Source organism: Aethina tumida, chromosome 5 (assembly GCF_024364675.1).
Source record: "Aethina tumida isolate Nest 87 chromosome 5, icAetTumi1.1, whole genome shotgun sequence".
NCBI classification, from domain to species: Eukaryota; Metazoa; Arthropoda; class Insecta; order Coleoptera; family Nitidulidae; genus Aethina; species Aethina tumida.
The window spans coordinates 21,859,377-21,882,824 of record NC_065439.1 but is presented as its reverse complement, the minus strand read 5'-3'; the positions used below and the strand labels follow the sequence as shown (position 1 = coordinate 21,882,824).

The window sequence follows — 23,448 nt, the reverse complement described above, 5'->3', positions numbered from 1 at the left end:
GTATATTCAGATACGTTTTCAATACGTTTATATGCAAATATTCGATTATTTTTTATTAATTTAATTTTTTTTAATTTATTTAAATTTTATTCAAATTCATTAAAAATAAAAAATTATGATATTCGAATAATTAAATATGTATCCAAATATTTAAATTTTCGAATATTCACATGTTATTTAGTTTTAAAATTTCAATTTTTTTTTGTAATATTTAAGAGCTTCAATGTAAAAACCTTCTAATTATTCGAATACCTATAATATTTATTCAAATTAAATTCCTAATCATATTTTTATTAATTTTCTGTTAATTTTTCATTATCATTTACAAATAATCTTTTAATTATTTAGATTATATTGATTTATTTTCTATTTGTGTCACTTCTTAATAAGAAAAATTTCATAAACTTTATAAATAATAAACAATTTATTAGACACACGTAAAAAAAAATAATTTTTAAAATAGAAATTTCTAATATTAGTTTAATTAAATATTCGAATTTGCGTATATTCGAAATATTCGAATTTTCGTATATTCGAATAAATTTGTAATTACCTTAACTGTTAATAACTAAATACTCTGATATTGAATATCTATCCAAATATATAAATTTTATATTTTTATGAAAGTTATTTATTTGAATTGGATATTTTAATTAGTCGAATTATTCAGATATTCGAAAACCTGGTTAAAGTATTTATTTGAACGGATTTTTAAAAAATTTTTATTAATTTTAATGATTTTTTATTAACGTTTGTTTTTAATCATTTACAAATACTCTTAATTATTTAAGATAAAATGATAATAATAATAAAAAAAACAAAGAAATGTTTAAAATATAAAATAATATTAATTTTTATATATATATGAAATATTCAAATAAATTTTGGAATATTTCATTTTAAAATCTGAATCTCCAGATATCCGAATACGATTTTCGAAATATGGATAAAGGTTTAATTATTCAGTTATTCGAATGTATTCGTGTGTAATTTTAACTATTTTACACATTAACAATGTTCTAACAATAATTATTATTTTGTACAGTTATTTTGATGGCATATTTAAATTAGTTTAACGATTTAAATTCTTCCAGTGCTTCTGCGACTTGGAAATTAAAATTTCAACACATCTGACTACTTACTACCGGAAGTACCATAAGAACACGGAAATCTCTTATCTGTCAAACAATATTTGTTTACCAAAATAATTTTATTGACAACGATAAAAATATATAATTATTCACCGCAACGAAACAATTCTTGCACAACAAAACCAAACTTTATCAATACAAATTGATATAACCTGATAACGCAAATATTTAATGTCAAACAGTTCAAACGACGGTTGAACAAAACGTGAGAATGTTTCGGTCCGCCGGCCGTTACAGTTATTATCTCGTTCCTAAGTTTCCGAACAAATAAAAAAGGGTAGACGACGTACAACAAAATATTTAAAAAAAAATGAGCTCGTTTCATGAATGAAATTCATTGTGAGCGCCGCATAAAAACGGAACGGGCACCGAAGACGATCGTTTCGTCGAAAACAGGAAATGCAATCGAAAAACACGTTCGAACGGACCCGTTACGTTTTGCATGGTGCAATCGCTGCGGCATTAATGTTTAAATTAATTTAACTCGTTAACAAGTTCCAATGTTACGAGGCTTGCTTCTGGGCCGTGACGTCGTTTGGTCAGAGGCGCAATTGAAACCGGTAATTGCTGTTTAATCGGTAAACTATTGATTTTCTAACTATTTTGAGATGTTCACACAGGTAAAAATTACCGATAGTCGATTACGGTTCGTGGAATTTGGGAAAAGGACGCATGAGTAATGTTAATAACTTCAAGGGAAAATCGTAATTTATTCTGTCGAGGTACGATTCTTAATTCGTAGTCACCATAGGTGAGTCAGGATACAGGAATGACGAGACACGCAGATCGTAAAATTATTATGCATACATTTTTTAAACAAGGGGGAAGGAAATTGTGATTATTTTAATTTATGTGTATTTTCACCACCATTTCCTTAACCAAATTTATTTTTGTCGATTTTATCTTTGTTAGATAAACAACCTAATTGTCTGAAATTATTCAAATATCGCCAATGAATAGTTTTTTTATTATTTTTTTCCTTTCCATGAAAATATTAAACCTATAAATAATAATTATTTCTGACCTATCACCTCCTTGTTGTTTATCTTTTGTTAAGATAGCTGAATACCTATAGTGTATTCACATAAAGTGCTTGAGTGCAGTAAACAATAGTCATGCGCTATCCTCGCATTGTCGAAAGGGCCGTATTTAAAACTAAAGGTATCAAAATATTATTTTTAGACAATTATTAAAAAAATATATTCTTTTGGATTCAATAACAAAAAAATTAGTATTATAATTCGTAGTATTTACCGGAATGACACTATATTTTTTATGCCTGAATACTGCCCTACAAAATTTTAAGTATGAGGTGGATATCAACATAAGCCAACTATTCCGATCTAACAAACAAGAATCAGTTCTTTGTTAATTACTTGCGATTACGTACTTATTTTGTACCTAGTTTGAATAGAGTATAGTTACGGATTTCCCAATAAACAACTAACCTATTTGTTAGTAGTTTAATAAGCTCTATTATAGCTTTTTTTCTACAGGAAGATACATTTAACTTATTCAAAATTTTTATAGGTTGATTGTCTAAATAAAATGTCTGTAAAGACAACAATTTTGATTTGACAAAGTTCTTTTAAAAAAATTGATAACTCAAAAACTATTGGGTTTAGGTATGGGACCTGATATAACCATTTTATTTGCAATAACATGTAGAGTTTAAAAATCTAAAAATATACAGGGCGTTCCATTGAAAATAATAAAGTTCATATCACTTCCGGCGAAACCAGAAATGAAATTTTTGTTCAAAATAAATAAAAAAGGTAATTCAAGTTAAGTTATAATTGTTAAAAAGGTTTCAAATCAATATCTTCTTTCCCTATTCCAGAAAATGAAGTAAAGTTATATGAACCATCCTGTATAGAAAAAAAGTAATATAAAAATAATAAAACAATAGTCATACGCTATCCTCGCATTGTCCAAAGGGCCGTATTTAAAATTTTGGATTTAATATCAAAAAAATTAACATTATAATTGGTATTATTTACCGGAATGTCACTATATTTTTTATGCCTGAATGCTGCCCTGGCAAAATTTTAAGTATGAGGTGGATATCAACATAAGCCAACTATTCCAATCTAACCGGTAAGAATCAGTTCTTTGTCAATTATTTGCGATTACGTATTTATTCCGTACCTAGTTTGAATAGAGTATAGTTATGGTTATGGCTATTATAGCACTTTTTATACAAGATGATACATTTAACTTATTCAAACATTTTTATACATTGACTAACTAACTGAAATGTCTGTAAAGAAAACAATTTTGATTTGACAAAGTTCTTTTAAAAAAATTGATAACTCAAAAACTATTGGGTTTAGGTATGGGACCTGATATAACCATTTTATTTGCAATAACATGTAGAGTTTAAAAATCTAAAAATATACAGGGCGTTCCATTGAAAATAATAAAGTTCATATCACTTCCGGCGAAACCAGAAATGAAATTTTTGTTCAAAATAAATAAAAAAGGTAATTCAAGTTAAGTTATAATTGTTAAAAAGGTTTCAAATCAATATCTTCTTTCCCTATTCCAGAAAATGAAGTGAAGTTATATGAACCATCCTGTATAGAAAAAAAGTAATATAAAAATAATAAAACAATAGTCATGCGCTATCCTCGCATTGCCCAAAGGGCCGTATTGAAAATTTTGGATTTAATATCAAAAAAATTAACATTATAATTGGTATTATTTATCGGAATGTCACTATATTTTTTATGCCTGAATGCTGCCCTGGCAAAATTTTAAGTATGAGGTGGATATCAACATAAGCCAACTATTCCAATCTAACCAGTAAGAATTAGTTCTTTGTTAATTATTTGCGATTACGTATTTATTCCGTACCTAGTTTGAATAGAGTATAGTTATGGTTATGGCTATTACAGCTTTTTTTATAGAGGATGATACATTTAACCTATTCAAAAATTTTTATACATTGGTACCTAAGTAAAATGTCTGTAAAAACAATTTTGACAAAGTTCTTTTAAAAAAATTGATAACTCAAAAACTATTGAGTTTAGGAATAGGACCTGATATAACCATTTTATTTACAATAACATGTAGAGTTTAAAAATCTGAAAATATACAGGGTGTTCCATTGAAAATAATAAAGTTGATGTCATTTCCGGCAAAACCGGAAATGAAATTTTGTAGTAATATAAAAATAATAAAGCTGAAGTTCTGAAATTTAAATAAATATTTAAAATTCCCAACATCGAAAACGAGATATTTCAAATATATAGAGTCACCAAATTTTATTTGACTTAAATAATGCTTATCCCAAATATATCTGACCGTTTTTCAAATATCTATGAAAACTAACATTTGAAACATTTTGAAAAAGTGTAAAAACTTTATTTTTTTTTTATTTTTGACAAATTATACAAACTTTCTACAGACACGAAATACAAAGTAGTTGAATTTACAACGATTAATACGATTGAACTTTCATTTTAATTGTCGTACTAAAATGTTTATCTAACGAATTATTCAGCGGTATTCCATTTAATAAGTCCCAAAGTGGCAATTACATTAGTATTTATGAATTAAACAAAAAAAAAAAATCGTTAAAGAGCCAACAACATAATTCGACGCAACCCAGATCAAGTTACTATAAATGTTTCACCTCGGAGATATTTCAAACAGCTCCCTGGAGGAATTTCACATCCGACCGCGACCACCACGTGACGGTTTTATAAAATCTCTGGCGGATACAAAACGCCATATGCCACCGACACAACATAAGGCCAGTGGTACATTCTGTTTTAAATTAAACCCGTACCCAAGCACTTAATTATCGCATTTTATCGTTTACGGTATGTGCCGATTTGGCGTTATTAACAAAAACTCCGGCGTCGGCACAGGTTAGGTGCTTGATCATCAAGTCCATTGATGTGGGGCTGCGAGGTCGCCGGTTTGCTGCAGATAACGACTAGGAAGGAATGAAAAATGCGCCGGCCGATTTCGGTATGCGAACCAGTTCCAGTTCTTCCAGTGCCCCATTCAAGGTTAATGCCGGTGACGCAAGTCCGGTTCTGTTTGTTCAGATGGAAATAGTTCGAAAATTATAATTGTTGGACGCGTAAAATTTACATGTTTCGAGCATTTTGGGTCGACGAACCGACTAAACGATGATACACGGACCGTTTTCAAAATTGCCAGCTTCCGTTTAACGAATTAACGCTTTGATTGGCATGCGAAATGCTGGACAGATGGACAGATGGTTATGGGAACGTCTCGGGAAAAAAAGGGGAAAAGTTTGTTGGGTCCAATAAACAGGACGTTGATCTCGTAAAATATAATTGAAATTTGCATAATCCCAATTATTTTTGTAGTGTTCTACGATTATGGTGGAAAGCTGAATTAATTGCACTTGAGATTATGTTGTTGGATTAGTGGTTTTATAATTTTCTCATGACTCTTAAAACGTATCTGCATATTTTTGAAGCGAATATTTTGATGTGATGCGTGTTCTATTAATATTATTAAGGTGAGTCATGGGAAAAAAATATAAGTCGTAAAAATTTAAAATTGCATAGACACTACTACAGAGATCTAACTATCTAGGGTGTCTCAAATTTTAATCCAATTTTTTTTTTAAATTGAAAAAAAACTTTTCATTATTTTATTTGATAAATGGTAAAACCTGATTTTGTCTTTGAAATGTGGAAAAAAATGGGTTTTAAAATTATTTATATAATATACAGTATGTGATACATTAAATTACACATTGGCACATTTTCAGTTACGTTTTGTAATATAATTAATATACATATAATAGATATCCAAATTACGCTGCCAAGATTTAAAAAATAACTGAATTTATTTCATTGAATATTTAATTTAGCTGTTTTCAAAATGAGTTTATTCCAAATTTAATTAAAAGTATTGCATGTTTTATTTTTCTGAACAATTAAATTAACTAAATCATGGAGGACAAAATTTAGAAAATATTTAGGAATATAAGATATTAAAGTATTAATTTTCATGGTTAATTTAATGATTGCTAAAATATCTTTATAGTGTTTATAACTGTAGATAATAATCATTTTTTCTCACCTTTTGACTATAAAAAATATGATAATAAACCTACGTAAGGTGACACAAAATATAATTTTATATCTTATTAATGTCTCTCTTTTGAGCTATTATTCATCAAAATTGAATTATAACTAAGAAGTTACGGAGTTTTTCCACCATAAATGAGTACACTGTGTATAATCACAAAAAGGAAAATCCTCTTCATTTAATATAATCACTTTTAAAATGGGTTCATTCCAAATTCAATAAAAAATATTTATTGTTATTAAGATTGTAGCAGACCTATAACTCACATTTTCCTAATAAACTTGTGTTTTCTGAAAAAATAAATTAACTGAATCGTGGATAATAAAATTTAGAAAATATTTGCGAATATAAGATCTCAAAGTATTAATTTTCATAGTCAATGCTTGCTAAAATATATATATGAAGGTTTATAACTATGTAGTATAATCAGTAAACACAGTGTAACAGAAAAAAAATGCCATAATCAATATTCCTCACTTTTTAACTATAAAAAATGTGATAATACACCTACGCCAAGTGACATAAAATTTTTATAACATGTTTTTAAGGTCTCTCTTTTGAGCTATTTATTATTCAACAAAATAGAATTATAAATAAGAAATTATGGAGTTTTTTCATGTTAAATGAACACACTGTATATAATCAAAACAAGGAAAATCTTTATTTCTTATAAACACTTTCAAAATGGGTTCATTCCAAATTTCATAAAAAAATATTTAATGTTATTAATTTTGTAGTAGTACTAAAACTCACATTATTTTAATAAACTTATGTTTTTTTAAACAAATAAATTAATTAAATCATGCAGAATAAAATTTAGAAAATATTTGGGCATATAAGATTGCAAAGTATTTTCATAGTCTGTAACAGAAAAAAATTAAATTGCTTTTCATTCATTCCAAATTTAATTAAAAGTATTTCATGACGTGCTTATTTTTATAATAAAAAAGATCATAATTAATTTTGTCCTTCCTAAATGTATACATATTAATATTTAATTTGTTATACTATATTATTCTATTTAGAAACCAAAATTCAATAACTTTTTTTTAAATTAATTTCTTGTTTCTTTCAGTATGTTTTATCCACCTCAATAATTTTCTATAAATTCTCTCATTTTTTAGTATTTTCTTTGTTCAAATTCCATTTCCCGTTAATAAACATTCATCCATTTTACTTTTCGGTTTTTAACCACTCCATAATAAGTCATACGACTTTAAAAGGTTTTTCCTGCAGCGCATAATTCATCATTTGCCACAATCTCTATGAACCCGTTTACCTTTCATTTCGTACCTTTTTAATTGCCTCTCGCAATTAATCCTCTCAACTTTTCAAATTTATTTATCCAACACTAAAAGCAAGCCATTGTATATTTACACGAATTTCTATTTCGAAACGTCTGGAACGAGTCCCACACTATAACAAATCGACTTCAAACAAAATTTTAATCCGATACTTGTTTAGTTATAAAATTTATTACCATTATAGTTCACTACGGCGCCAAAAAATAAGGTAAAACATCGCGGGATAATTTATTATTTCTCTGTCTGCAGTCATAAATTCAACAAGTTACGAGTCCGGGACATTTAGTTAGGGGAAGCAATGTGCGGGGGTTAAGTTGTTACGTTAAATATTTAACCTGCAATATAACAAGAACACACACCGTCGTCCATAATGGCAGGTCTTTGAACTCTGCAAAAGCCATTTTAACGGTGCTAATTCGATAAAATTTATCGATACATTATCGCAAATAGCGAAAATTTCGACGATAACGTGTCTTAATAACAGTTATTAAATTATCGCGGGAACGTACCGATTGTGTGTGCAAATCCTGACCGGAAGAAAACCCATAAACTTAGGCATCGGACGTAAAAGCTACCGGACTGTAACGGCAGAACGTAAAACGATGTGGGCCAGGTTGTTCTGCACACATCTCAACCTACGATTTAATAAACATCGAATAAACATTTATCTTTCCAATGCGCAGTAAACACAAATTGAAATTCAAATCCACCGGAAATGGAACGATTAAAATAAAATTTTACGGCCTTCTGCCGTTCGATCCAGAAACCGTCTTGATTGTTTCGCCTGTCTTTGTTCGTGCAAATAATATAAAAAGTTTAACGTAACGTTTTAATTACTAGAAATCCGTGCACGAGGTTAATTAATCTGGATACCTTAAGCCTTGGTAAATCCACCGCCGTAAACGTTTCATCACCATTATTGCATCTTCAAAATTACACGCTTTTTTTTTAGTTCAACGTTGATTTTGATACGAAACTGTTGTCTTATCGTGTTCTGCTGGCGTTGTGTACATTTTGATAAAACTTTATATGTATAATTAGTATCCAAAAGGTGAAGGAGATTGATGTGAGTAATTGTTTAAGTGGCAGGTTTTTTTAGTTTATTTAGATAAATATGGAGTGGATTGTAAGTATTTGATAAAAATGTTTACTTTAATTACTTGTGAAATGTTCAATAATTTATCACGTATCTATTAACACTTGTTTAGTAGGAGCATATCATTGCTAAACATTCAAATTAGTATAATAATTGTTGAATGTGTTGACGTCAATCGATTATTTTAGTTAAATTTCGTTAACTTGTTACGTCCCACTTTCAAAACAATAAAATTAAAATATAAAATAAGTGTTAAATTATTCCGTATATACAAGTCCTTCACATCATGTCTTGTTTTATCGTGGAATTATTAGTCATAAAATTAAAGATATATCTTTATTGTCTGTGCATGATGTATAATAATAAAAAATATTAGTCCAAGGATTACACTTTACAATTTGATAAATACGCGAAGACTGCAAAATTTTTGCAATTCTTTTTGTTACTCACAATATCTCTGATAAATATTTTTATCTACTACACACAATTTCACTGATCAGTGATAACCATGATTCATTTTTGTTGTTAAAGTAGAATGAATCAGGAAAGAAATTTTAGACAATCCCTCTGTTTTGTATGAGTCACTCCGTTTTACGGAAACTCATTGCATTTGACCTTCTTTCATTTCCCTCCTGTTCATTTCGTTACTAGTTACTTTTTTGAATTTGTTATGGCAATTAGTCACAAATGACTTAATCAATTGCTTAAGTTGAATGTATATTAATTTGGTATAATTTTAAATATTTAAAAACTTTCTAAAACAATTAATTGTTTTGTCAATTTATTGTAATTAAAACTCACATGACTTAATCAAATGCTAAAATTGAACAATTTATATTCATTTAAGTTTAATTATATTGTTGACTTTCTTAAAATTAAAAAAAAATTGTCATATTTTCAAAGGTTGCATTGAAATATCTCCTCCTTTCGTTTAAATTATGTATCTTTAAATATTTAAAATTATATTGTCAATTTTCTAAAATCTATAAAATATTTGTCATATTCTCAAAGATTATATTAAACTTATAGTGATTAAATCTCACTTGGCTTAATCAAATCTTGAAATTGAATAATAAATATTCGTTTATATTTGGTATAACTTTAAATATTTTAAATTATATTCTCCATTGTTTCAAAATTTTAATTATTTGTAATTCTCAAACATTATATTAAAATACTTCCTTGAATAAGTATAATAATAAACAAATTAAATATTAAATATTCTTTTAAATTTGGTATAACTTAAAATTATATTATTATAAAAATTTGTGTGATTAAAACTCCTTAATCATATACTAAAATTGATTAATAAATGTTTAATTACATTAAGCAGATTTAAAATATTTAAATTTATATTTTCTGGCAATAAAATATTTGTGTGGATTTTATTAAAATGTACCCTTGAAAATTTATTATGATTAAAACTGGTTAATAAATCGTGATTAATAAACACTAATGTCAAAACCAACAAACATGCGTCCACTTTCCGGCTGAATCAAATCGAGTAGTAACAAATAAATCAGGACAATTACGCGAAATGAACGTGTGTAATAATCTCGTAAAACGATTTGGTTTAATCTATATATAGACACGGACCATGGGCGCGTACAAATTGTCCATTCTTCATTAATCTCCATTAATTATGCCTGAAACCAATTACGTAAAATAAATTATTGTTCTGCGTTTGTTCTCATTCAAATGTACCATTTATCCCTTTCATTATAGAATAAGTTAAAAGTTCTCTACGCAATTGCTAATTAATTCGTCTGTGAATGAAATGTAAATTAATTTTAATTAATATCGTTCACAATGTGTGACAATTATTCAAATACAAAAATAACCGACTGCACTGGTGAACATCTTGGGTACCACGATCGAATACAAAATCCGCCCACAACCAGATGGTACGCGGAATGTAATTCACGACACGTTCGCCTCGGTACTTGTTCACGAACGATTCTATTAGGCCAATCGAAAGTTTACTTACAATTTTAGCATTACTACATTTGCAGTTAGCGGGTGACGTAACCAAACACGCAAAGCGTGCGGCTGAATTAATTTATCTGGATTGTTAATTAAAACTGTAGTCGTTTTGGTTAATTAGTACAGATTTAAGTGTGTGTCAGTGTGTTCTTGAATGGGACAAACTTGGTACGCCCACAATGTTAAGTGGAGTAAACTAACTGGCGCCTCTCAGATGCACGATAAGATAAATAAAGTTCTGTTAAGCTAAAAATGCGGTTGACACCTTTAACTGAAATATTTCATGTACAGTTATTGCTTTTATCAACGAAAGTAAATAAACACGTCTTGTTTATATTACGGGAATTTTTCTGCGTCAAGGTTTACCTGTGAATATTTATGCAAAAAGAACATGCATTCTGCAACAATTGGAAACCTTGGAACTTTTGTAATTACTATTCTACATACACACATATACTTGTGCGTATAAACTTGATATTAATTAGTTTGTAATTTTCTTAGACCTGGTGAATATTACCGTAATTATACAACATAAAGTGCCTAATTAACTTGTCTGTGTGAACAGCAACAAAAAGTTTCGCTAACGATGTTTAATGAGGAAATGTAATAAAAACAACCATCTTGGATGTCTATTTGTTTTAAGTTTGGCAAAACTTTTATATTATTTGGTGTTAACAGCCATAAATAAATGAAATATAAACAACAAATTTAAATAGTGTTAGAGAATAAAAATGTCAAAGGACAAACATTGTTTTAAATAAAATTTAAATAGTTTTTTGACCTCCACAATCGATTAATAATGTTTTTGGAATTTACAGAGGCGAAGTTTGCGGTCGCCCCGAAGGATGGACAAGTTACGGAGGTCGTTCCGGGATTCCTTCCGGAGACGGAGGGACCGGGTCCCTGAAAGTTCTAAACCACACCAGTGGCAGGCGGACGAGTCTGCAGTCAGATCCGGTACCTGCACATTCGCCGTCAAATATCTCGGATGCGTCGAGGTATTCGACTCACGGGGGATGCAGGTCTGCGAGGAGGCACTCAAAGTTTTAAGGGTAAATTTCAATTTTAATGAAATCTTATACATACTAGTAAATAACAAAAAAATCAGTCTAATTGGATGCTTTTATAGAGCAATTTAGATTGGAACATGGTGTCCTTGTACAATGCTCATTTAAAAATTTAAAAACCTAGTTTGTTTGGCATAACTAATAACAATAAAAAATCGTTGACCTCTGGTTTATTCACAATTTTCCATTAGACAATATTAATTTATTATTGTTGTTAATGTTCTATTTAAGTACGTTATTAATTGAGAAAAAATGTTTAGGGATCAAGACGCCGACCAGTAAGGGCCGTACTGCACGTGAGTGGTGACGGACTGAGGGTGGTGGAGGACGAAACGAAGGGTCTGATAGTCGACCAAACGATAGAAAAAGTCTCGTTCTGTGCCCCAGATCGAAACCACGAGCGAGGCTTCAGCTACATATGCCGAGACGGGACCACCAGAAGATGGATGTGCCACGGATTCCTCGCGCTGCGCGAGTCCGGGGAGCGGCTCTCTCACGCCGTCGGTTGTGCCTTTGCCGTGTGTTTGGAGCGGAAACAAAAGAGAGATAAGGAGTGTGGTGTTACCATGATGTTCGACAGCAAGAACAACACGTTTACCAGAACAGGGTCGTTCAGACAGTCCAGTCTGACGGAGAAGATGGAACGAGGCATTGACGTGGGACCAACGAAACCCACACCGGTGAATCCGTTCGCAATAGAACGGCCCCACGCCACACCCAGCATGTTACAGAGACAAGGTAGCTGTAGGGGTTTCAGCACTTTGGGCCAGAACTCGCCGTTCAAGCGACAAATGTCGTTGCGCGTGAACGAGCTGCCCAGCAACACGGCACGTCTCAACCAGTACAACACCCCCACCTCGCCGACGAACACCAACAAGCCACAGGTCTCCCCAATTCCAGAGATCTCACCCGGCGATCCGGTGACCGCCTTATGCCAGCAACTGTCGCAGGGACTGAGTCAATTAACCAACAGCGACGACTTCAACTTCAACAATCAGACGTCGGTCAATCAGAACACACTCAACCTGAACGTCACCACGATCAACAACACGTACAACCAGTCAATTACGTCGACTCCGTCGGTCACCACCAACATAACACCGGTCAGCCTCAACTTCAGCCCGGGTGTGAGCAAAACTGTCACTCCCAACCGCTCAGTAAACAACAGTATTAGTTCCAACGCGAGCCTGCCCAAGCCTGATCAATGGCTGGGGCAAATCGTCGGCGGGACCTCCCCAGTTTTGAGCAAAATGGATGGCTCACCAAGGAGGACGCCTTCTATCGGAGCACATTCCAGAGCCATGTCGCTCGATTCTGGCGCCGAAACTTATCCTAGATCGACCCAACCCGATCCCTTCGACGCCGAATGGGCCTCAGTGGCGGCAAGACAAAACACGAACAGCACTAATCCGTTCTTGTCGACGAACACCGCACCAAAAGCGTTTCAGATCCAGCTGTAGTTCAACGGCTGTTAAAACTCCTGTTATATATTGTTGCTCATCTGAAGCAAACTCCGCAGATTATGTTGCCGGGCGCTCGATTTGTCGATTTTGATTCACGTGAGCGCACTTTTTGTCTGTTATTTGTTGAAGATGATTTATCGGCAAACGTAGTTTGTTGGAGACAATGTGATTAAATTTGAATGCTTTGGTTAGTTTTAGCCATGATGTTTAGATACTTACTTCTAGACATTCGCCAGGACTGAACTGTGCAATGTTTTGTAAATATTAATTTGCTACTACAGCCGGATCTGGAACACTTACTAGATAATTTGCTCATAGTTCAGATGTTAAGCAGACTCAGGTTTATTTTTTATTCTATCTCATTTTCCTGTGCGTGTTTTAACTTAATGACACAACACCCATACACTATGTATTAAATCAAATTTTATGTATTTTTTATGGATGTGATTCTTTATTTTATGTAAATGTTTACAACTTAACTTAAAAGTTTATCAAACTGTTCTCTGAATGTATCAGGTATTAAACTAAATTAAAATTATACGAACTATTCTAAGGATACTGCTGAAAATGTAGATAGTAAAATACACCTGCCATAATATGCTATGCACAAATATTAATATTAATACTACAGAAGTACTTACTATAATTATAGTCTTTCCAATTTATCTAAATGGATTTTATAACAGTAAAAAAGTCTGAAATGTTTAAAGTATTCAATGAAAAATTGAGTATTAAGCATATGTACAGGAGAATCGAAGGACGACTAATTTCCTTGTTTTTTCATATTCAGTACTGTAAACGAAGTCTACATCGAATTTGATTCTCTTGTGGATATTGCCAGAGGTTGAGTTTATTTATAAAAGGGTAAACAATGTTGGCATTCCATAAACTGCTTTTTTTATAGGCAATAGAAAGTTATTTTCCGTCCACCGGTCAGTAAGACACATTTCAACGTTAATTTGTATTATTTAATAATTATAACAACTAAAACTTTGTCTACTTAATTTATTAATTTATGATTCATGTATAAATATATAAAATCAAAATTCTTTTGTACTGAATAGAGTTGAACATATGCAACAATTTGTTGGTTTTTTATGTTAAATGTAACATATTGTGTATATGGTATTGAAAGGAGAGAAGGAGTTGCTGGTTATTGTTAACCAGAATATCGTTTTGTAAATGTTCAGAGCATTATGCTATTTACTTTTTTGTATTTATTTTTATTGTGTATATTGGAGCACGCAACTCTTGGCACATGTACTTATACACTATGTAATATACGATCTTTATTTTATTCTGTAAAATAGTAATATATAAATATTACCTGTTAGAATTTTGTTGTTTCATTTAAAATTAAAAAATATGTTTAGCAAAAATAAATTACTAAATATGAACAATTAGAACGTAAACACATTTTATCAAAATATTTTATCTTGTAAAATATTCCTAAAAGTAGGTGTGAATTATCAACAAAATGATTAAACTGTTGGTGTTCATATAAAAGTCAAATTAGATTCCCTTAATGATGTTTAAAGTAATTAAAAATCCTCCTTTTATTTATAAAACAAGAATTTTGCCAGATTATACATAATAATTTGGTGCAAATAAAACAAAAATCCTGTCAAAATATTAATTTTTATTGATTTAGGAAATTCACAACCAAAACTGTATGAAGAAACTAATGGACTTCATAATTCTAAACATTTTAATTAACAATGAAACGGAAAAATGTGGAATTTTTATTATACAAACTGAACATTCACTAAACGATATGAACTACGCAATTTTACAAATATATTTTTCAATGACTTGTTCTTAAGTATAAAATTCAACACAACTGTTATAAGAAAATATATAACTTTGTATGCAAACACATTGATATTTCACAAAACTCAATAACGTCCACTGCGTCCTGATCTATGGCGGGGTGATCGTTCCCTCGAACGAGAACGTCTCCTTGGCGACCTGGACCTGGAACGCCTACGTCCAGATTTCCTCCGGGAATATAAATATCTAAAATAAAAAATTACTTTCAATAACCAGCAAAATTATAATTTTGTTATAATTAATGTTAAAACTAATAATAGATATGTCAAGAAATAAGTCTTAAAGCAATTTAATTAATATTTACATCAATCTTTACGTGTTTCTAGTTTACATCCTCTCTATTTTAATTACAACAAAGAGTTCAACATCTTGTTTCTGAAAATGGAGTTTTTTATTACCTATTTTGTCCTATTAATACATGCGGAAACAATTCAACTATAATAAAACCAATAAAATAACTCTATATTCAGTTTACCTTCTTAATTCTCTAGAAATAGGTTTCAAGTGCATAAAATTACAAAACCCTGATCTGGTACACTCTCCCATTTCATATTGACGACAGCAAGCTTCCCTAAAGTCAGTGACAGGACTAAGTTCTGCGTAAACTGGTCTACCACCAAACCAACGATTGTTTAAATCGTTCACGGCCCTATCAGCGTCTTCCTCTCGTCGAAACTGAAACATAAATCTACTTAAACATTCTGTGAGGTTACAATCAACAATGTGTACCTTAATATATACATTTCCCACAAGGTGGTCACCCAAGTTATCACAAACATTCATTTCCTCGATTTCCCCGTATTTATCCTCACACTCGACAAACACGTCTTCAAAGAAGTTGTCATAGTGCTCTTGCATCTCTTCATCGGACACATTGGCGACCACTACAAAAATATGTTGTTAAGAATTCAGTATTTGAATAATTGTTTGAGGATTTACAGTGGCTTCCGTCCGCCGATTTGGCGGAATTTTGTGGGTTCACATAGAGATTCTGTAGCAAGCATGTTTGAGAGAACGTCGGTTTGTTGTGAATTCGCGAACATCGATCACCGTGTCGGCAAGCGCCAATCTTGAAGTAAAACGAACAATTTACCCTGGAATTATATGATGGATTAACATGAATTTTTTATTACGGGCAAGCCTACTCACTTATCCTTTTCCGTACCAAAAATAGAGGCCAAATACTCAGCCATTTTTGGCCAAAAGCACACTTTTTCACCAACACCAACGCTTTTATTTCAATTTTGACAGAATGCCATAAACAGCATTGCCGTACAGGAATCTGCACGGTTAGCGCCAAGTGTTGAGCGGTCAGCGCACCCTGTCCTTAAAATTTATTTTTTATCTTTATTTTTACATTAATTAAAACTCATTTGATACTTAATAATTAATAATTAGGCTTCAGAATCTTTTTTGAGACTACAAATTATAGGAACAACAGACGGTTACGGTAGCGACCTCTTTGATGTAATTTGTTTTGTTGGCAGTCTGTGTTTTGACGAAAATTTTAGGTTAGAAATAATAACACAACAAAATAAAATTAATTAGTAAATTATTATAAGTCTAAGTTTTAGGTTTTATGAAAAAGAAGTAATACCTAAAATGTCCGATTTGGATGTGTACCCCTTCTTAAAAATTTCAAACAATCCAAAACTGCTTTCGAGGGTTAATATTTATTTAATACATAAAATCATTTTATTAATTTAATTAATTTTAGTTCTTACATGAGTCTGTGGATGACTTACTTGGAAAGACTACACTAAATTACAACAACTTCAACAGTGATATTGAATGGACAGAAGATGACTTTAACAAAGCTATACGAGACATACAAAATCTTTACAAGCACTGCATCATCAATAACAAAGAGCTAGAACTTAAGGACTCAAATCCTGAACTAACTAAAATGTTCCAAGACTGTTTTAATATAAGACAAAATGAAATTCTACAAAAATTACTGAAAGAAAATATAATCAAGAAAGGTCACAATTTAGTTGAAAATATTGATTGGAGGCTAAAATGGATAATGGGAAGTTCAAGTCTAGCCACAATCAGAGAACCACTACTACAAGTTGACTTGCATTGTTCCAAATATGATGTAGATCAAAACAAGATTGTAAACACACATACAGTAAATTTTGAAGCAAATTTGGAACAGGTAAATAATTTAATTGAAGAACTGACTAATATAACAAAGGAATTATCAGAATTGGATTAAAAATATTCATATTATTAATCTTAAAATTGTGATATTGTTTAAGAAATATAAGTCTCTCATTATTAAATAATAAAGTTTATATATTTAAATTATTATATTAAATATTTCCAATCAATTTGTGTATTTTTTTTCACATTATTTAGTATTTCTAATCAGTTTTATCATCTCATTCATTCACGTTTATGTTATTTTTTTCATATGCTTTATTTCTATCAAGTAATATTTCAGTTTAAATCTAATCAGTTTTATTTCAATTTTTATTTTTTAAATTATAAAATTAAATTGCGAATAATATAAATTTTAAAGCAATAATATGAAAAGGAACCAAGCAGAATTGCAATAAAAATATTTGTCTTATTAATTTTAAACTTTTGAATGTGATATGTATAATAGATTTAATCCTCTGTATATTAAAGGATTATTTAATATTTTGAACATATTTTATTTTTTCGTATGCTATATTTCTATAATATTTCGGTTTATCATTTCAAAAATTGTTAGAATTAAATTTTTACCTAAGGAATGTAATATATTATTATATATTTTGTAATTCTCTTAATATTTAAAATATTTATTTTTCACATGTACAAATTCAAATATATAAAACGACCGTCATAATCACACCTTTTCTTTTAAAATATTCAGAAAATAAATTTCTATTTGATTAATTTTCAAATATGAATGATATTTGCCATCCCATAATTAAAGATATGTATTTTAATAATTTTTAAAATTATGCAAACCTTTTATATTAAATTCACCAATTCTGAAACATTTTGCACTCACTGATGACTAAAATTCGAATATATTATTATTACATAATATCTTTTAGTTTGCATAATAAAAATTAGATTTAAATATGCTCTAATTTTTGCCGCAAGATAAATAAAATTAAATTTCTATATAAGGATGTGGTATTGGGGAAGGGTAAAATGAATGAAGTAAATAATAGGAAACATCCTAATTATATATTTATATTATAAACACATTCACACATACATGGAGTTTCTGTTTCTTTATTTACCTAGACACAGCCTTTTTGATACTTCGGTGAGTGAACTAGCGAGATATCAAAGAGCCGTTTTTGGATTAAAAAGTGGGAGAATATAGTTTCAAGTTGGTAAAATCAAAACTAAATTCTTTACTTAAAAACTATGCTAACATATTAAAATTTTGAGACACCAAAACAAGGATAAAGTTAAATTTCGTTGTAAATAATGTACAAATTCAATTTTGAACCAACTATACATTTAAAATAAATTAACGCATTGGTCGGTCACTGTTTACCTTAAAATAGGATAAATAATGACTGAACAACGTGCGTCAGCTGCCTAGGCAGTTAAAATACAAAAAAGCACACCGTATACTACGTAAAGAATCGACAGCCGATTGCTAATCTACACGTTTATAATTTAAAAATCTCCATATTTTTTTTACATAATGTTCCATATCAGCTGTCTGCATGCAGTGCAGTTTATAAGACGCGACTGAATTTTACGCCGTGCAGAAGTGTTTGGGCACACAAATATACACTGCATGTTAAAAATATGTAACAGTTATTTGCGCTTTTAAAGCAAAAGATTTACAATGAAACTATTACACTTTTTTAATATAAAATTTCATAGATATGTAACTAATCTAAAAAGCTAAATATTAGAAATAAAAAATATATAATTACAGGGTACGATACAAATAATCAGAAAGTAATTTGATTTTAACATGGTGTGATGGATTACAATAGATTTAAATGAGGTTTAACAATAGGACTCATCTAAATGCTAATTCTACACTACCTTTTTTTATTTTACAGTTGTGTATGATAAAAGGTCATCAACGACATATAAAAAATTGTCCAAAAAATTTCCACTAAAGTTATAAAATATTTCGTAGAAGAGTATTAAAACGTTTTTTTTTTTCAACTTTCCCTTTTTACTTTGTGTTGTGTGGACATTCTAATTTAAATGGCAGTTGAGGATTTCTTCTTTTTGGTCGACGAACGGTCTCACTGCCAGAGGAATGATCCGTTTACTTTTTTGTTTCATTATAACTTGTAATAAAAGTCCATATAATATATGTATAAGGAAATAACTCATTGTTGACATTTATTCTTCGGCTGTAGCGGGAGTTGGCTCCTGAAAAAAATATATTTCAGTTAGATTACAAGCTAATATGCTGTCGCAGCAAAAACTTAAAGAATAAAAAGTGATACTTACTGCTACTGCTTCGCTGATCTTTTCAGCACCGTCCTGTCGCACTTCGTTATCACTTTGGATTGGAACCTGTAATCAAGCAGACATTCGAATCAGCACAATACAATTGCAAAACGCTATGTTTGTGTTTTAGTTTTTGCAAACGAAACCAACTGTCTAATGGGATTGCAACTAAGATATGCATGTTATTGAACAAAACAACTAACGACTTAAATCAAACGCAAAACAAGCCCATCAGAGTAAATCGTCGTTAAATCACGAAAACCCGTAGAACATGAACACAAATATGTTAGTAAAGGTACGACATGTTAGTGAAAAAATACCACGAGGGAAACCATTCATTCGAGTTAGCACAACAAAAATTTATAACAATTTCAATAGAGTCGGGATATATCTGAACTTGTAGTGTCTGTATGTGTGTGTCTGTGTGAAAAGAAATAAATAAAGAGAGACGAGGGGGGCGGGTTAATGCAAGATACTTTCCATTACTTTGTCTCTATTCACCTGTTTGAGTGGTCCCTCTTTGACGGGCGAAGGCTGAATCACCTCTCCATTGGTGGCCGTCTCCGTCTCCGGCGTATGAATTCCATTGGTCGTTCCGTTCGTGAGGGCGGCGCTCTCTGTGGCGACTGGGGGCGGGGGAGAGACGGGTTCTGGGGGTGGTTCGGGAAGCGATTCGTTTGCAATTGGTTCGGGAGCGATATCGACTGGTGGCAATGACATTGGCTCGGGGAGTGATTCCGACACCGGTTCGGGCAGAGACGGCAGTGATTCGGTCGAAATGTCCGGTAACGAATCGGCATTTGCTACGGGTTCTGATACGGGTTCGGGCAATGGTTCGGAGGTCGGTTCAGAGGGCGGTGGCAGGGAGACCGGTTCGGGAGATTCTGAGGAAACGGGTGGTGGAGGTGATGGGAGCTCGGCAGGATCGGACAGGGGTTCTTCTTTGACGGGTTCTGGCACCGGTTCGGAGGACTCGGACGGTTCCTCCTTCAGTGATAATGTCTCTGAGCTCTGGACGGGCTGGACTTCAGTTGATTCGGAACTTTCCAACAAATACGATTCGGACGATTCCGATTCTTTGGGTTCGGAGTCCGACTGGGCCGCTTCAACTGGGGCGAGTTCTGTCTTTGGTTCCTGAATTTCAGGAACTTGTTCTGGCTCTGGTACTTTTTCTGGCTCCGAAACTACTTCTGGTTCGGAAATTTTTCCGGGTTCCGAAATCACTTCGGGCTCGAGCTGTTTCTCGGGCTCAGGGATCACTTCAGGCTCGAGCTGTTTCTCGCACTCCGATTGTTTCTCGGGTTCTGATTGTTTCTCGGGCTCAGCTTGAGTCTCAGGCTCAGGTTGTTGCTCAGGCTCAGGTTGTTTTTCGGGCTCAGGTTGTGTTTCAGTTTCGGCAACAGTTTCAATTTCGACAACAGGTTCCGGTGCCGGAGGGTCTACTTTTGTTTCCGATACCTCGGGAACAACATCGGGTTCGGAAACAGGTTCGACGGGAGGGACAGCCGCCTGCGGTACCGACTCAACGCGTTCAACCACTGTGGGTTCGGAGACAACGGATTCAACGACTGGTTCGGGTAAGGTTTCGTCTTTAGTGGATTCTGCGAATACCGTCACCGGGGAGGGAGGGTTAGAGGAGGGTAGAGGAGGTGGGACTTCCTCGTTACGCACCTCTTTGCTTTCCTCGACAACGGGTTGTTCGACGACGGGTTCGGCTGCGGGCGCCGCCGGCTCTTCCACCTTGGGCGGTTCTTCGGCTTTCGGTTCCTCGGGCGCTGGTGCGGCCGCCGGTTCCTCTTCCTTTACTGGTTCAGCGGCGGCGGGGGCCTCGGCTTTTTCTTCGACGGGGGCGGGTTCTTCGGCTTTCGGTTCCTCGGCGGGCTTGGCCGGTTCTTCGGCATTGGCCTCCTCCTTGGGTTCCTCGGGCTTGGCCAGCTCTTCGGCCGAGGCGTCGCCGTTGGTTACTGGGGCGGCCTCTGCGGTTTCGGGGCTTTTAGGCTCCTCACCTTTGGGAGACTCCACAGTTGGAGATGCAACAGTTTCTTCAGCATTCTGTAACAAGGCAGAAATTATTTAGTTAACTTTTAATACATAATCATAATGTTAAAATAAATTAACACCATTAATAATTTTATACAAGTAATTAACTATTAACACAAGTTGGTAGGCATTGGTGGTAACTGCTTCAGTTAAAAACTTAGCATGCATCAATTGAAAGTTCCTTTGGACAAATTGGAATGATAAAATCTTTTCAATGACACATATATAAAGTGCATCGAGTGCCATTCAGTGCATTTATAACAATTAGTCTGGTCTACTTGGCAAAGCCCATCGTCCGGCACAATTGAATTAACAGCATACAACAGACGCTGCATACATGATTGGTCTCAATTCGCTTGCAGCCAATTGTCCTGAACGATAACCCCGTCTAGGGTCGTTGGGCATAACGAGGACGGCGCGAAACTTGCAACGATTAATAAAAGCGTCTTTGTGGCGTAGAGATCACATCTATTAATTTGCCGCGGCTGATAGAAAGATAAACGACAAAGCCGAGGCAATAAATGCCTGGTATTAGGAAGTGCAGACAAGTAAATCGAAGTGGAAACATCTTCCGCGATAAATGCAGCTTGGTTTGCAACAAATCGAACAGGTTAAAATAGAATGGAATCAACGAACTCGTTCCATCATTAGAATGTAATAAAACCATGTGTTTTTATTAGCTTATGCGCGATGCCGGAATGATTTATGTATGTATGTACTCTTCTATTTGCGCCGCATGCAAATCAGAAGTTACGTCCGGAGAGATGCGTTCAAACCTGTTTACATTGAGACCACGTATAATAGCTTTAAGCTTTTAAATTTGATTTTAATCCACTAATAAATTATCCACTTAACGTTCAAGTGGTAAACAGTTAATGGCTGAACGTTATTTAATTAACTATTAAAGATAAACGGCACCGGGTGAACGGATATCGTGAATCTCGAGAGATCCTTTCGAAATTTAATGTTGCGCCCGTCTAAATATAATCAACGCCAACCTAATAGAACGCAGTGCGTCTAAGGTCAAGGCGCAGGCCGCCGATTTCATAGTCGATTTAGTTTTTACGAAACAAACCCACACGACGTTCGACATCCGGAAGCGTCGCAACCATTGTTTTGTTGCGCCCAGCTCGTTGCAACGGCCCGAGCCCATTAATTTATCTATCGGTTCGTGGCATTTCCGGGTTTTATTTTCGAATGACGCGGCGCACGCGGAAATACAGAAATAACCGTCGATCGTCAACAGTTTTAGGTTCGTTTGATCGTTATTATGGGGCTGCGTAAATATAACCGGCGCATACACCAATATTTTAAATATTACTGAAATGTGTATTAACTAATAATATTCTTTGTTCTCAGTTAATTGATATGTGGAATAACAATGCTGTGTTTAATTTTAATGTCGGATTTATCTCAGATTTTACGACGGATGTGCACATTAAAACGGTTTACCAACACAATAAATTTATTTATTGGCAATCACAAAACACAATACAAATTTATAACAGAGAAAGTCATTAACTCCATTGTTCCATCTGATATCGTGCCAAAGACTTGAAATTTTTAACTGATAAACCGCGTCATTGTTCTAGAGCACGATTCCGACATAATTTAACCCGATAGTGCGGAGCAAAGAAAAGCTGGTTCTTGGAGAGCAATTCAATGCTGTCTGGACGGAAAAATGGACGAAAAAAATAAACGACGAGTCCTTTCATAAATCCGTGCTTTCATGCCTAAGTCCACTTGAAACAAAGGCCGGTAAATATTGACCAGAAAATCGGTACACGGATAATTAACCGCACGAAGATGAGAAGGAAAGTTTCTGGGGGTGTAATTACGAAATGGAAACTGGCGCCGCCGTTGATACGGTGATGATGGGTGCTGTCTAACGAAAAATAAAATCGCAAGCGTGTAGGCAATTGCAGTTAATCCCTGTGGTTTGTTACAGGACGCAAGTTGAATGACATTATCGGCGTGAGAAATTTAAACACCAGACGGATGGGT

General features: G+C 32.9%; 4 protein-coding genes across 8 annotated transcripts in view; 2 read left to right on the top strand and 2 right to left on the bottom strand.

Annotated features, from left to right (window-relative positions):
• Nucleotides 1-14,479, top strand: part of LOC109603854 (protein numb) — a 31,319-nt gene extending 16,840 nt beyond the window's left edge. For 2 of the 3 annotated variants that reach the window (XM_020020364.2, XM_020020362.2), the window contains exons 2-3: nt 11,432-11,665; nt 11,941-14,479. In XM_020020364.2, the coding sequence (XP_019875923.1) occupies nt 11,459-11,665; nt 11,941-13,140 (1,407 nt within the window). In that variant the 5' untranslated portion in view covers nt 11,432-11,458 and the 3' untranslated portion in view covers nt 13,141-14,479. Of the gene's footprint in view, nt 1-8,533; nt 8,661-11,431; nt 11,666-11,940 lie in introns of those variants that run through there. The other variant, XM_020020363.2, reaches the window with a different exon arrangement.
• A 285-nt stretch (nt 14,480-14,764) lies between these two features.
• LOC109603850 (splicing factor U2af 38 kDa subunit) lies at nt 14,765-16,303 on the bottom strand. Its single transcript, XM_020020358.2, has 5 exons — nt 16,123-16,303; nt 15,913-16,067; nt 15,703-15,857; nt 15,449-15,648; nt 14,765-15,159 (listed from the first exon to the last, which is right to left on the bottom strand). Exons 1-5 carry the CDS (start codon nt 16,164-16,166, stop codon nt 15,039-15,041), a joined length of 675 nt encoding a protein of 224 aa, XP_019875917.1. The 5' UTR covers nt 16,167-16,303; the 3' UTR covers nt 14,765-15,038.
• Nucleotides 16,304-16,363: 60 nt separating this feature from the next.
• Nucleotides 16,364-17,306, top strand: LOC109603852 (uncharacterized). Its single transcript, XM_020020360.2, has 3 exons — nt 16,364-16,484; nt 16,548-16,638; nt 16,691-17,306. The coding sequence occupies exons 2-3, from the start codon at nt 16,576-16,578 to the stop codon at nt 17,189-17,191; spliced, it is 564 nt and encodes a 187-aa protein (XP_019875919.1). The 5' UTR covers nt 16,364-16,484; nt 16,548-16,575; the 3' UTR covers nt 17,192-17,306.
• Nucleotides 17,307-18,137: 831 nt separating this feature from the next.
• LOC109603853 (uncharacterized) overlaps nt 18,138-23,448 on the bottom strand; it is a 96,862-nt gene continuing 91,551 nt past the window's right edge. For all 3 annotated transcript variants that reach the window (XM_049968219.1, XM_049968220.1, XM_020020361.2), the window contains 3 exons: nt 19,906-21,456; nt 19,405-19,470; nt 18,138-19,323 (listed from right to left, as the gene is read on the bottom strand). In XM_049968219.1, coding sequence (XP_049824176.1) covers nt 19,294-19,323; nt 19,405-19,470; nt 19,906-21,456 — 1,647 coding nt within the window. In that variant the 3' untranslated portion in view covers nt 18,138-19,293. The remainder of the gene's footprint in view (nt 19,324-19,404; nt 19,471-19,905; nt 21,457-23,448) is intronic.

What these genes read in the sequence shown, in the direction of transcription:
- LOC109603850 (XM_020020358.2), bottom strand. Translation starts at nt 16,166, where the DNA reads ATGGCTGAGTATTTGGCCTCTATTTTTGGTACGGAAAAGGATAA. An exon ending in ATCGGCGGACGGAAGCCACT is followed by an intron (nt 15,858 to 15,912) that starts GTAAATCCTCAA and finishes ATATTTTTGTAG; the next exon opens with TGGTCGCCAATGTGTCCGAT. An exon ending in ATTTCTAGAGAATTAAGAAG is followed by an intron (nt 15,160 to 15,448) that starts GTAAACTGAATA and finishes TTTTTATTTTAG; the next exon opens with ATATTTATATTCCCGGAGGA.
- LOC109603852 (XM_020020360.2), top strand. Translation starts at nt 16,576, where the DNA reads ATGTCCGATTTGGATGTGTACCCCTTCTTAAAAATTTCAAACAATCCA. An exon ending in ATCCAAAACTGCTTTCGAGG is followed by an intron (nt 16,639 to 16,690) that starts GTTAATATTTAT and finishes AATTAATTTTAG; the next exon opens with TTCTTACATGAGTCTGTGGA.